This window comes from Podarcis raffonei, chromosome 16, assembly GCF_027172205.1.
Source record: "Podarcis raffonei isolate rPodRaf1 chromosome 16, rPodRaf1.pri, whole genome shotgun sequence".
NCBI lineage: Eukaryota > Metazoa > Chordata > Lepidosauria > Squamata > Lacertidae > Podarcis > Podarcis raffonei.
Genome location: NC_070617.1, coordinates 18,892,411 through 18,906,696, shown reverse-complemented (window position 1 = coordinate 18,906,696; position 14,286 = coordinate 18,892,411). Strand labels below are relative to the sequence as shown.

General features: G+C 48.5%; 2 protein-coding genes across 6 annotated transcripts in view; both read left to right on the top strand.

Annotated features, from left to right (window-relative positions):
• EHBP1L1 (EH domain binding protein 1 like 1) overlaps positions 1–12,709 on the top strand; it is a 41,817-nt gene extending 29,108 nt beyond the window's left edge. For all 5 annotated transcript variants that reach the window (XM_053369641.1, XM_053369645.1, XM_053369640.1 and 2 more), the window contains 8 exons: positions 320–1,588; positions 4,302–4,356; positions 4,464–4,540; positions 8,008–8,128; positions 9,165–9,264; positions 9,626–9,699; positions 10,186–10,300; positions 11,845–12,709. In XM_053369641.1, coding sequence (XP_053225616.1) covers positions 320–1,588; positions 4,302–4,356; positions 4,464–4,540; positions 8,008–8,128; positions 9,165–9,264; positions 9,626–9,699; positions 10,186–10,300; positions 11,845–11,932 — 1,899 coding nt within the window. In that variant the 3' untranslated portion in view covers positions 11,933–12,709. The remainder of the gene's footprint in view (positions 1–319; positions 1,589–4,301; positions 4,357–4,463; positions 4,541–8,007; positions 8,129–9,164; positions 9,265–9,625; positions 9,700–10,185; positions 10,301–11,844) is intronic.
• PCNX3 (pecanex 3) overlaps positions 1–14,286 on the top strand; it is a 139,465-nt gene that overhangs the window by 18,855 nt on the left and 106,324 nt on the right. The gene's annotated exons all lie outside the window — the stretch shown is intronic.

The window sequence follows — 14,286 nt, the reverse complement described above, 5'->3', positions numbered from 1 at the left end:
ATTGGCAGGTTGGGTTAAAATCCCCACTCAGCCCTGAAGCTCACTAGTGACCTTGGGCCAGTCATTTACTCTCAACCTACCTCACAGAATTGGATGAAATGGGGAGAACTATATATGCCACCTTGAGCTCCTTGGAAGAAAGATGGGATATATATGCGCAGAAAGGTTTTTTTAGCCCTTGAAAAATGCAGTAGGGGGGGAGGGGGAGGAGAGCATGATGTTAATAAATAAAACCCTGCTGTGGAAAAAGCCCTTTGGTTGGGAAAAGGCTTTAACAGGCTCTTTGAGTTCCTCTCTCTTTCTCTCCTTCCGTAATCAGGCCTTTGATGGCTTTGCCTCACTGGGCATCTCCCGGGTGATGGACCCTGCCGACATGGTTTTCCTGGCTGTGCCCGACCGGCTAATCGTCATGACATACCTTTGCCAAATCCGGGCTTTTTTCACCGGGCAAGAGCTGAACGTGGTGCAGTTTGCCGCCAACAGCAACCAGACCACCTACAAGGTGGGCAAATTCGACACAGACTCGTCTGGCTCCATTGATCCTGCCGACTTCTACTCCCAGCACCTCCACGTTGTCGCCTCCCAGACAGAGCCCAGGTCGGGCCCAGAGGACTCTGGGGTGGCAAAGGCATCTAGCACCATGCCAGATGAAGGCCAGAAGCCAAAGTTGGAGGATGCTGCCCCTGAGCATTCTCAGAGCGAGGAGAAGGCAGATGCTGCAAAGGATTCTGGGAAGGCAGCTGTGACAGAGGACAAGGTGGCAGAAGCCAACAGTGCTGAGCCACTACAGCCTGTGGAACTAGATCGGGCCCATGAGGCAGTGAACATGGCGGAAGCTAACAAGAAGGGAATTGTCAATGGTGCAGCTGTCAAGCCAGCCGATGAAGCCACACCGGAGCCCCTCAGAACTGTGGACTGTAAAGCTGAGGGTGCGAATTCTGATGAGAAGGCTGTGGCTGAGAGTACCGCAGACACACAGTCTCTTCCCACTAAGGCGGAGGCCTCCCAATCTGATGGGAACACACTTGTTAATGGCACTGCAGCTGATTCAGCCACGGAACGTGGGGCCAGTTTTCAGGCCCAAGTGGATTCTAGGACTGAAGCCCCGAAGCCTGGTGCACAAACTGTGGCTAATGGCACTGAGGCCAGTCAAAACCCTGAACGGCAGCAGGAAGAGGTCTCTGCCCTGAGCGACGCTGAGACTGCTGCCTCAAAGCCCGATGGGAAGCTGCTGGCCAATGGGGCTACTCTCGCTCAGGGTGCGGAAGCAGAGGCTTCTGGGACAGAAGCTGCAAGGCCTGAGGGGAAGCCGCCCACCAGCAACGGGGAGAAGCTGGTTCCCCCTCCGCGGCTGAAGCGGATTGCGTCGCGGGGCAGCATCGAACGCCCCTTGCAGCGTGCACTGTCCACAGGGAGCCAAGGCCCGGTAGCCCCCCCACGCTCCCACGCTGCCAAGTCCACCTTCGCCCATGTGCGGGATGCAGACCTGGTGAAGAAGCGGCGCTCACGGCTCAAAAGCGAGTCCCTGTCGATGGACGAAGGGGAGCCGGGGAGCCCGGTTGAGGACCCTGCCAGGCAGCTGGCCATGGTGAGTGGAGCTCCCAAGGAGACACTGGACAAGCTTGCTTGGGCGTGTTGCCGGGTTAATGTTGCATGGCCGCTTTTTTATCGTTGTGCTTCTGGTTTTGCTAACCCCTTGCCCTGCTGAACTAAGAGCTTTTATAGCATGGGATGCTTGATCTAGGAGGTTCTAACCTAGGCCTAGCTTTGGCCCTGCAACTGCTTCAGATCCAAGCTTTTGGCTTTGAAAAACATGCTGCTGTGGAGAGAGTGCTGCTGGGCACATGCAGAGTTTCATTTCCATCAGCACAGCCAAAGCTGCCCATTTGGCTTCCAGGTACCATTGAGCTCTGGCACTGGTCTCCTGCTTTTGAAATTTGGTGGTTGGGTTTGATGGACAGGTTTCGAGAACTGGGCCTTTTCGGCTGCCTTTTCTAACAGCTGCCACCCTCTTGGAACACTGCTTGGATTTCGTGAATCAAACTGGGTGCATTGTTGGTGTGGTGCTGTCCCGTGTCTTGGAAGTTTAGCTGCACAGCCTTTGATTCCTTCTAACCCTGGTATTAGGGACCTTGTGGCCCTCCAAATGTTCTTAGACAGCAACTTGTGTCATCATTGGCCATTGGCTGTGCTGACTGGGGCTGATGGGAGTTGCAGTTAGGCAACATCTGGAAGAGCTGCAGGCCTCCCTGTCTCTGCCCTAACCTGATTTTCTGTTCTGTTTCTCATTGGCGAACGGGTTGTTCCGTGTGGTTTTTGCTCTGTACACAGATGATCCAATAACAGTGTTTGCATTGAAAGCTTAAAATTTTGTGTGTCTCTCAGTTTTGAGTTGTCCTGGTGAACTACTAATCATTTTATTAATTAATAAAATAAAAACTTCTTTCTCCGTACTTGGGATATGTGTGTTTGTGCACGATATCCAGCCATTTTAGATGGCAAAGTGAATTCTGGTCCCACAACTATCAATCTGCTAGGCTTTCAAGTGCCATGAGACTCTCCTTTGTTCTTACCGCAACAGAGAGTACATCTGCTTTAAGCAGTTATGGCTTCCCCACAAAGAATTCTGGGAGCTGTAGTTTGTTAAGGGTAATGAGAGTTGATAAGACAGACAGACAGACAGACAGACAGACACAGACACACACACACACACACACACACACACACACACATACACATTCCGCTCCCAGAGCTACAGTTCCTAGAATAGTTTCACAAACAATTGCTCTTCACAGGGAACTCAGGGAACTGTAGCTGTGTGAGGGGAATTGGAGTTTTCCTAATGACTCTCAGCACCCTTAACAAACTACAGCTCCCAGAATTCTTTGTGTGGAAGCCATGTCTGTTTAAAGTGGCAGTGCATTACTTTAAATTTATGGTGCGAATGTGGCCAGAATCTGTTTTAGGTATGTCTTGTGCAGGGCTGGGACTGGGATTGGTTCATGATGCAGCTGCCAAGGCCTACACCCCTGTAGAGGGAAGACTGTCGATTCTCAGAGCCTTTTGGCCCAAAAGGAAGTGGGGTGGGGGGAGCCATACAGAGGCCATCTTGATGGAAACCTGGAGCCAGCACTGATCTTCTGCTTCCCAAGTACGTGCCTTTTATGTGCACTGCTTCTATGCTTGGTTTGCTAATTTTAGTGCAGGCAGCTAGGCTGGATGCACCTGCTGTAGAATAGTCTGCTAGTAATGGGCTGTAGGTCATGTTTTCATTTCCAGTTCAAAAGATCAGGAAGGAGGTAATGGGAAATATACTCACCTCTGGCAGACACCCAGGAGAGCAGCTTCCCGTCAGAGCAGACAGTATCAGGCCAGACGGATAAAGTCTGACCTCTCTCCTTTAATGCCTTCGTCACCTCTCTGCATTTGCAGCTGATCAGGGCAGCTGGCAACACCCCTTACTGGCTGGTTTCTGCTCAAGGCTTGCTCGCTTGCCAGCCATCTCCATGTTTCCATGTTCTTTTATGAATGTGCCATCGCATGGTGAAAGCATAAAGACCATAGACCTGTCTAGGCGAAAATTCTGACTGAAAACTTTCAATTTCTCACCTCCAGACATTGCATTAAAACAACTCCTGTCAGTCCCATGGCTGATGGCCAAGGCTTATGGAAATTGCAGTTCAGCAATGTCTGGAGGGCCAAAGGTTCCCCACCCTCTTAAGGCAATACTAATCGGTTGTTTGTTTAAATCAGGCATTGGCAAACTCAGCCCTCCAGATGTTTAGGGACTACAATTCCCATCATCCCTGACCACTGATCCTGCTAGCTAGGGATCATGGCAGTTGTAGTCACAAAACATCTGGAGGGCCGAGTTTGCCCATGCCTGGTTTAAATGTATAAATTAAACACTTGCTCTGGTGCTCTGTAGCAGCTTGGGAGCCTCCAGATATCTTGGACTCAACACCTGCAAGGAGGGCTGGGGCAGATGGGCGTTGTAGTCCAAATCTTCTGGTGCACATCAGGTTTGGGAGGTTGGGGTGCCAACTCATGGTGCCTTCTAGTTGAGACTCCAGGTCTCATCAGCCTAGCCAACTTGGCACATGGCCGCAGGTGATGGGAGCTAGGCTCCCACAACATTGGGGGGGGGGGGAGAATGCAGCCTCTTCACTTCTGTCTCCTGACTCTGTTCAATATTTTTCAAAGATGAAAGTTACATGACTCTGTTTGCTTTGCTGAGACCCAATTTCCTCTCTCTCTCTCTCTCTCTCCCTCTCTCTCTCTCCTCTCTCTTCCTCTCCCAGGAGGATGTTAGCGATGGGGGCTCAAGACCCCGACCAAAAGTTCAGCGGCACCCAGGTGAGTTTGGAGATCCTTGCAGAGTTGGTAGGCTGGAACTAAAGAGGTGGGTACAAAAAAACTTGTAATTAGCTCAGACTGGTTATCTCTGGTTCTCTTCTTCACAGCCCCTCCAACTGCTACCTCCCAGGAACTGCCCCAGGACACCAGCCTGAAGATCAGCACCAATGAAGAAGAGATTCTGGTAAGATATGGGAATAATTGGGCCTCGTGAGGTTAGAATCGCTTTTGGAGCAAGATCTGATTTAAAACGAAACCGCCTCATTTGAAAGCAGCCTTTCTCTGATTAGCAGCTGTTTCAGCTGGTAAAAAAGGCACACCAGAAAAAGGAAGCTAGTCCCCCTAACACCACAGCTTTTATAAAATACACATTCCCCCCTCCAAAAAAGAGGAGACTTTAAATCCTAAAATCTGATCCATTTCTGCCCTCATAGGTGTCCCTTTTTGCCTGGCTGGGGGTTCTTTAACAACGGCATGAAAAGCATGAATAACTGGAGACTATTTGCAGCTATTATTAACCATTTAGTTAAACATAACTAAATGGAGCCTCCATGTCCTAAGGCAATCTACCTCTGATTTCCCAGATTATGGGGACAAACCGTAGTCAAAATTCAGCTCCTTGTGTCCATGAGCTTCACAGAAACATTGGGCTGACTACTGCTAATATAAGTGTCCTGATCTAGATAAAACTTTGGTTTAACTCACCAGAGCGGTCCTCCAGTAATAGGAGATGAGCAACATATATTAGACTAGGTTCTTCTTAGCCGCAGTTGTGTTGGGCAGCTCATTCAGAATCCTAAGAAACTTGGCTTTAACACTTGACAAGTTTCTAGCTCTTAAGGAAGGTGTCCAAGAGCACAAGTCCCCGCAGGAAATTGCATGGCCTTAGGCCCTTAGGGGAACCACATGACTGCTGCGCTGCATAGGAAGCTGTTTCAGTTCCTACCCAAACCAGCCATGTTCGTAGCGAGTGAGTCATCCAAGTTCCTTTATTGGAAACAGAAACCTCAAAAAACCTCATATTTGCCCAAAGATGCTGATGTGTTGGGGACGTTGCCACCATCTTATGAGGAGGGTTTTTTCCCGGGGGAGTGGAGACCTTTCTGTGTGGGTGGGTGGCAGCAGAGTTTGGCATCGTGGCACATACAGGCAGCCCCAGGTGGCATATGGCTCTTAGCCAACTTCCATGCCTCCTAGGGGCCTCTTCCCTGCTAATTAGTGCTGGAACTGGACCAATTGCCTGCCTTCCTCAACTCTCACCAGTTATGGGTGGCTATTGGCTACAATGGTTGCATTCTCCCTCCACTGTCGGAGGCAGTTGCTGGGAGTCTCAAGTGGAGATGAGAGCGCTTTTGCACTCACGTCCTGCTTGCAGACTTCCCATAAGCATCTGGAGAACGCTTTGAGATCAAGTTGCTGGACTAGGGCCACATTCTCACCAGATACTTAAAGTGCTATGATACCACGTTAAACAGGAATGGCTTCCCCTAGAGAATCCTGGGAGCTGTAGTTTGTTAAGGGTGCTGAGAGATGTCGGGAGACCCCTATTCCTCTCCCAGAGCTACAGTTGCCAGAATGCTTTAACACTCAATGTCTCTTTATGGGGCCTCCCACCCGATGTCAAAGAGATAAATAGCTATGCGACTTTCCTTTGACACCTGAAGGCAGCTCTGTATCGAGACACTTTTAACGTGAGATGTTCTGTTCTGTGATTGTAGTTGTTGCTGCTGCTGCTGCTGTGTTTTTGTATACCCTGTTAGAAGCTGCCCCAGAGTGGCTGGGGCAACCAAATCACATGGGTGTGATACAAAAATTACATTTGCTCTGTGAGGGTTCTCCTAACAACTCTCAGGCCACTGAACAAACTACAGTTACCATAATTTTTAGGGGGAAGGTATGACTGTTTTAAAGTGGAATCATAGGGCTTTAAATGTAGGGTATACATGTGTTCTAGATGAGCCTGTTGCTTAATCTTGCAAACTTGCTCTTGCATTCTTCTGGTTGCCTCTGGTGCGGGGGAAAATCAATTGCTAATTTCAGGAGCCGGGCTTGTGTGAAACGGCCCTTTAGTTTTAAGATAGCAATTGTTGTTGGTTGGTTGTTCATTACCTGCCACTCATAGCTGTTCTAGAAAGCATATGAGTAACCCAGGAGAGATTTGGGTAACTAATTCTACTAACCGTGGGATGGGGCTTGTTTTCTAGGCAGTTCGTGGTCTCTCCTCTCTTTCTGCGTGTTACAAGAGAAGAGCCTCGTAACCTAGAAGCAAATCTCATGCTTTGCATGCAGAAGGTCACAGATTTAATCCTTGACATTTGAAGGATCTCAGGTTGCAGAGCTGTGAGAGATGCTACCAGTCAAAAGTAACTAATACTGGGCTTGATTGATCAATGGCTTGCTTTCCTACAAGGCTGCTTCATCTGTTGCTCATAATCAGGACCTTGCAGAGCCAGGCAGAGGCCCAGGCCAGGTAGATAATGTTAACCCCTCCCTTTTTTTTTTACTCTGGGTATAACTGAAGTCTTATAAATAAGTAAGTATATAAATAATTTTCACAAAAGTTATGCTGCCAAATAATTTTATTTCAAATCTTGAACCCTCCGCGTTCGCCCCAGTGCATCCCCTGCGATTGTGAATATGCTGACCAAGGCCCCCTTTGGAATCGGAGGCCCGGGCCAAGTGGCCCATATGGCGCCCCCTCTGTCTGGGCCTGTTCATAATGTGCTTTACTGTTCCTTCTTATGAAAACGTCCAAAGCCTGCAAAGCCTCTCCTCAAAGAACATAGGAAGAGTCTGCTGGACCAGGCCAGTGCTCCAACTAGTCCAGCATCCTGTTCTCACAGTGGCCAGCCAGTTGCAGGACCCGAGCATGAGAGCCCTCTCCCCTGCTGTGGTTTCCAGCAACTGGCATAGCTGCCTTTAACAGTGGAGACCGAGAACAGCCACCTTGGCTATAATAGCCATTGATAGCCTTCTCCACCATGAATTTGTCCAATCCTCTCTTGTTTTTTAATTAGTTTTTATTTAAAAAATTCTTGTGTTACAAAACAAACAAGGAAAAGTACATATAGCATCTTCTTTTTCGATTCATAGAGTCTTAACACCATCTGAATTGGTGGCCATCACTGCCTAAATAGTTCTGCACCGACAAAAAAAGGAGATTTTTCAATGAGAATAAGTTGCACCTTCTTCATTTTTCTACAGCACCTTTAAATTGGCAAAGCACTGAACAGCCTTTGTGTAGGGGTTTTTTTCAGCACACAACCACCCTGTGAGGCTGGCCACTGTTGTTCCAATTTTAGATTGGGCACCTGAGGCTGAATCGGAATGCAAAGAAGCCCAAAGCCGCCCAGTGGCAGAGGTGGGACTTTTAACAACCAGGATTAAATCTGTCTCCCAGATCTGAAAGTCATACTCTCACCACTAGGAAGCAGATTGGGATAATCTGCAGGTAAAAAAGCGGGTTTGAATGTCCTCTTGTACATTGGGTCCTGTTTTCGTCTCTAGCAAGGCGTTTTTGCTTTCTGAGATATCATTTCTGTAAGCAACAGTCTAGCTCTTCCCTGCCCCATTCCATGCCCCAGGGTGGCATTCACACACCCCATCCCAGGACAGACACCACCTCTAATGACTGCTGTGGTTTCACCCTAGAGATTCCAAGACACCAGCCAGTACGTGGTTGCTGAACTCCGGGCTTTGGAGAATGAACAGCGGCAAATCGATGGGCGAGCAGCTGTGGTGGAGAAGGACCTGCGGGGCCTTATGGAATCAGGTAGGAAAACTGGGGACGGGAGCCACAGCTCAGTGGGTAGAGCATCTGCCTTGCATGCAGAAGTTCACAGGTTCTGTTCTTGGCATTGCCAGGTAGGGCTGGGAAAGACCCCTGCTTGAAACTCTGAACGAGAGTGGGCAAACCTGCAGAGACCTTCCCCACATTTTGCTGCCTCTGTGCTGAATGTACAATTCCTGCCCGTGCAAAGTACATTCCTGTGATGGGGAGGAAGGTGGGAGGGGGAGGGTAAAGCCTCCCCTTCCTGGGCGCACCCTTCCTGTGTTTCTAAATGTCCCTGCTCACCCCAGGCCCCACCCACAGATGTCCAGTGACATGCAACACCCCTACAAGCCCGTCAAGCACCCATCCAACCTCACATGTGCCAGTGCTGGATTTACATATAAGCTAAACAAGCTATAGCTTAGGGCCCCACCCTCTTGGGGGCCCCAAAATAAAATTAAAGGGGGGAAAGCTGGATGTACATTTCCAAAATATAAGATAATTAAAAAAACAAAAACCTACATACAGGAACAGTGGAAAATGGCTTTAGGTCCATAAATTACCATATAGTAGCATATATTCAACACAAAAAACAGCAACAATTTGTTGTTGACAAACAGCTGGACATATAAAGGGCCCCATTACCTTAGCTTAGGGCCTCATCAAACCTAAATCCAGCCCTGCATGTGGCCCTTGGGCAGGGACTCATTTTCAGCATTGATCGGTGCTGTCTAGCACAGCCACGAAAGTGGGCTTGCTATCAGCGCTGATGGGTACTGAAAATGAAGCCCTTTGAAAGTGAAACACTTGCAAGTCCCGCTTAGCATTGAACAGTTGGCAGCACGCTGGTTTTCCCTTTGCAGCCCTGTCTTTTTACCCCCTACACATCTGATGTCACATATGGCTTTAAGGGTGGGGCAAGTTGCTCACAATTGTAAAATTCTCGGGAGTGACAAATGTCCAAATGTTCCAGATGTTGGGGAAGACAGATCATCAGAGATCCTCACCCTACCTCTCTTCCCCTGATCTACTTCAGGTGCTGACAAACTGAGGGAGGAGGAGCTGATCCAGGAATGGTTCACACTGGTGAATAAAAAGAATGCCCTCATCCGACGGCAAGACCAGCTGCAATTGCTGTGAGTGCGGGAGCGGTGGGAGGAGAAAATGGCAGCACTGAAGGGGGCGGGACTTCCTTACTCACTGCTTGATGGAGCATGATGGCTCGCTCATGTGATCCAAGGCCACATCCACACCATATGTTTAAAGCACTTTAAATAGCCATGGCTTCCCCCAAAGAATCTTGGGAATTATAGTTTATTACGGGTGCCAGGTGTCTTTGGTGCACCTCTGTTCCCCTCACAGAGCTACCATATTGGTTTTACAGCCAGTGTCTCTTTCCCAGGAACTCTGGGAATTGTAATTCTTAGCAGCTGCTGCTAAGAGGAGTTACTGGTACTTTTTGGGTGTCTGAACGCAGCCTCTTCCTTTCTTCTCCAGGATGGAAGAGCAAGACTTGGAGCGGCGATTTGAACTCCTGAGCCGTGAGCTGAGAGCCATGATGGCTATTGAAGGTGAAGACTTGAAAACCAGGGTGGAGGATTGGGAAAGGGGACCTGGAGGGAAAGGGGGTCTGGGAGGCTGTGTCAGTGCTTCTCTAGCAGGCCCAGTTTGCTGGGCTGTTGTGCCCCCTGGAGCATTTCCTGATTGGGGATGTTGATGAAGTATGTATGGAGAGATCTAGGAAGTTTGGTGGCAGGGCAGGGTGGCAAAATGAAAGTTCTGTTTCAGTGTTCCTTTTTTCTTTCTTTTAAAAAAAAGTTTATTCTGCCATTTATTCTGTACTTGGTTTTTATTCCAATGTCTTGGTTTTCTCTACTGCTGTTTTCAAAATTGTTCTCTTCAGTCTTCAGATGTTTTAACCGTCCTACAGTGTGTGTGTTGCACGCCCAGGTTTATTTGCGGTTTTTAATATACACATGTACATCTGTACATGGCTTTGTATATCTGTGGTTTGGAAGGTGGATCAACCTTTCTTGCTATGCCTCTCCCCACTCCAGACTGGCTCAAAACAGAAGCTCAACAGCAGCGGGAGCAGCTCCTTCTGGAAGAGCTGGTGTCGCTGGTGAACCAGAGGGACGAGCTGGTGAGAGACCTGGACATCAAAGAGAGGATGTGAGTGGCTCATCTCTTCTTTGGAGTGTGAGGGAAGAGGGATGCTGGCAGTTAAAGCACAAGGGGGAAGCTACCTTCCTTCCCACCAGGGACTACAGATGTGTGAGAATGGAAGTTGGGGATCCTCTGGTATAAGGACTTCACTGGTGCCTGTTAATCCTCCTGTTTGCAGCCAAAAAGCCTCATTTCCCAAGCTTTCCTAGACTCTGGGCTCCTGATGCAAGGACCAGGTCTTTCTGAGCACTCAAGCAACAGCAAAAGCACCAGTGCCTCTGCACATGTGCAGAGTACCTTTCCCCTTTGTAACCACATTTCCTGATCCAGGAATGCATGAGCGTTGGAATTTTTCCTTTTTAGATATTAACCCTTTGGTCAGGATTTGGGGAAAGGGTTGTGGGGGGGGGTGACAGTGTTGACACATGGGGAGGAGATCTTTATAAATGGGAATACTGTGCAAACACATGCAGACACACACACACACACACACACACACACACACACACAAATCCCATTTCATTTGGCTCCTTGTCCTTGAGGCTCAATATGTAACACTAAATTTTCTCTATTGTCCTTGCCATGTAGCTGCAGAGAGAAACTTGTATTGACAAGAAGAGTTAATATACAGTATTCTTAAAATACTGAGCATATTTTAAAGTATAGAAATGAGAATAGTAAGATAATAGGGGTGATGAGGTACCTGGATATCATGCCAGCTTTTAGAGAGACGCGTTTCATTGAAGTAGGTTGGCTATTGTATCAGCCTGTGCCCTACCCTGCCCCGCCCCACCAGTAAACACTGATGTTCCCATCAAATGTAAACATTGGAGACCAGAGTTTGTTTCTGAATGGAACATCTAAAATAATTTGTTTTAAAAAATCAGGGTGGCGGATGAGAGGGTTTTACAAACTAGTAAGGACTGGAACCTTGATTTTTCCATGGATTTCATGGAACCAATTCTCTTTTTGGTTTTGGTTTTCTTCGAAGCAGGTTGGAGGGGATAAATGTTGTTAGTGAGTGAAGGACAAACGTAATTCCACCCCTCTTGAAACTTCAAGTTCTTGCTCCCTTTCTAAAAACAAAACAAAACAAAACAAAACAAAACACTTGCCTCCCTAGGGAAACATGTATTTTAAGGTGATGGTTGGCAGTTGAGGAAGGCTAATGTTCAGAAGGATGGCAGTTTGCTGCTAAATGGACGTGGCGCAACTATTAAAAAGTGTGATCCTCTCTGCATCGCATTTGCTCAGAAATGAGCGTTCACTGTGTTCAGTGAATGCTGGAAACTACAGGTGGGGAGAGTCGCTGTTGCACTGAGGTCCTGCCTGTCGGTTTCCCATTTGGGGCATCTGATTGGCCACTGTGAGAACAGGATGCTAGACTACATGGGCCATTGGCCAGCAGGGCTCTTAATAGGTAGTTATGGAGCGTGGGGGGACTCAACCAGTTGTTGTCGGTGACGTGGCTCTACTTTCTACCCACTAATGCTGCTTTTCTGTTGTTGTTCTTCCCCATTTCCGCCTGCCCCCCTCCAACACCACTTTAGAGCTCTGGAAGAGGATGCCCGGTTGGAACGGGGACTACAGCAGAGACGCCACAAGCTCAGCCGCAAGGAGAAGTGCCGTGTCAGCTGAGATGGGCTGGTGCAACTTGCCTCTTCTCCCCGCACTCCCCCATACATGGGATGGCAGGAGGCACAGCACACGAGAGCACTTCTGCCACTCCAAAGGCAACCCCAGCCCTAAGCCCCCACTAGCCATTGGGAGGGCCTCGCCTGCCATGCCACAGCCTTGCTGGAGCACGTCATTGCCCACAGTCCTCTGGGGGGGGGCCGCAGCTGCTTGACTGCTCATGCCAAAGAGGGTTGTGTGTGTGTGTGTGTGTGTGTGTGTTTGTTTTCCCCTACTGGGGCAAGGGAGATCGTCCAAACTCTTCTTTCTTTCTCTTACCCTATGTCCATGCCCTCCCCAGAGAAGATGCCACTTTTAAAGGGCAGTGCCCATGTACCCTGGTTTACCTGGAGAGGGACGAAATCAGCTTTTCAAATTCATACTCTCCAAATTTTAGGAACGATATTTATTTTTGTGTGTGTGTGTGTGATTTTTGTGTGCGTGCACATGCATGTGAGCTGCTCTTTTGGGTTTGAAAACGGGTGCCTCCTCCCCACCTCTGCCGTTTTTACGAAGTTTATTTGGCTCTATTATTATTATTTTTTAATGATCAATGTTTGTTGTTGGTCGATGGTACAAAAGCCACAAAGTGCCTTGAATATTCCTAAAGCCAGATGTGACGGTGGCCAACTTCCCTCTGCCCCCCCCCCAGTTTTGCACCTCCCCCTCAGCCCAGTCCCTCCCTGGTTATTTGCACTAAATTTGTACCAGAGTTTGAAATAAATACATCAAAAGACACAAGGTGCGTGAGGAAGGTAGTTTGTGGTGTGTTCGCGATACATAACTGGAAATCGCCTGCTGCTTTGTGGCCATTGGCTGAGTTGTCCTCCTGTCACAGAAAGTCTTTGAACACTTGCTGTGAGGTATAGCTATAGAACGTTGGTGAACAGTCCCCTTCCGTGTGGCAACTGAGAGCTTGGCAGGGGTATCAAAAGAACAGGAAATGCTGTATGCTGTTAGAACAAAGTAAGCAGGAAGGCCTAGGGCTTATCAGAACAAAGGCCTAAAGGTATGGCGGTGTTGCACAAAGGTCTGAGGAACTATGATTCAAATCCCTAGTCGGTTGTGGAGCTTACTCTGTAACCCTGAGCCATTCAGCACCTTTTAGCCCAGGGGGTCACCAAAATATGCGACACTTTTGAGGTCCTCCTGTGGTGCTCACAAAGCCTCTGAGCATGCCACCTGCTACTTAGTGCCCCCTTGGACATGAGGTCGTGAGGCTGGTTACCTTGTTCTCCCTCAAAAAGTACCTATTGCTGAAGGAGGAAGTGGGGCTCTTTCCCATTTCCTTCTGAACTTTGGCCCACTTCCTTCCCACTTCCTTCTGAACTTTGGCATGTTTTTCAGGGCTCAGATTACTGGATACACCTTTAACACAGATCCTTTGGGGAAAGTTAAGTTTGTTTATATGCACCTACTCTGTAGGGGGAGGGGGAGGAGAAGCAAACAGAGGGGGCCCTTAACTTACTCCAAATGTGCCCACTGGACTAAAAAGGTTGGCATTCCCTGTTAGTGTGATCTACCTCACAGAGTTGTCAAAAGGATGAAGAAAAATGTTTGGTGGGCAGGGAGATAGGAACCATGTGCACAACCTTGAGCTCCTTGGAGGAAAGACTGGATATAAAGGGAATTAGGTACATAAATGGGGACGCGGGTGGCACTGTGGGTTAAACCACAGAGACTAGGACTTGCTGATCAGAAGGTTGGCGGTTTGAATCCCCGCAACAGTTGGAGCTCCTGTTGCTCAGTCCCTGCTCCTGCCAACCTAGCAGTTCGAAAGCACGTCAAAGTACAAGTAAATAAATAGATACCGCTCCACCGGGAAGGTAAACGGCGTTTCCGTGCACTACACTGGTTTGCCAGAAGCGGCTTAGTCATGCTGGCCACATGACCCGGAAGCTGTCTGTGGACAAATGCCGGCTCCCTCAGCCAATAAAGCGAGATGAGCGCCGCAACCCCAGAGTCACCCACGACTGGACCTAATGGTCAGGGCTCCCTTTACCTTTACTAGGTACATAAATAAGCAGGAATCAGAGAAAATGGGGTAGAGAATATGGAAAAGAGGACAAGGGGCAATAGAGATGGCAGGGGGCGTTTATTACTGGCATCATGCAGGCACTGGGTTGGGAAACAGCCCTTGTCCCTTGACTAGGCAGGAGCAAAGACTTCTAGGAAGTGGGCTGTACCACCTCCAGTTTTCGCTCCTGGCTTGTTACAATCAGTCAGCTTTTTTCCACTCGTCTAATCTCATCTTTGTTCTAATTGACTGTGTAAGCTGTATAAATAAGTGAGAACTCATTACTCTAACCCTCTTTCTC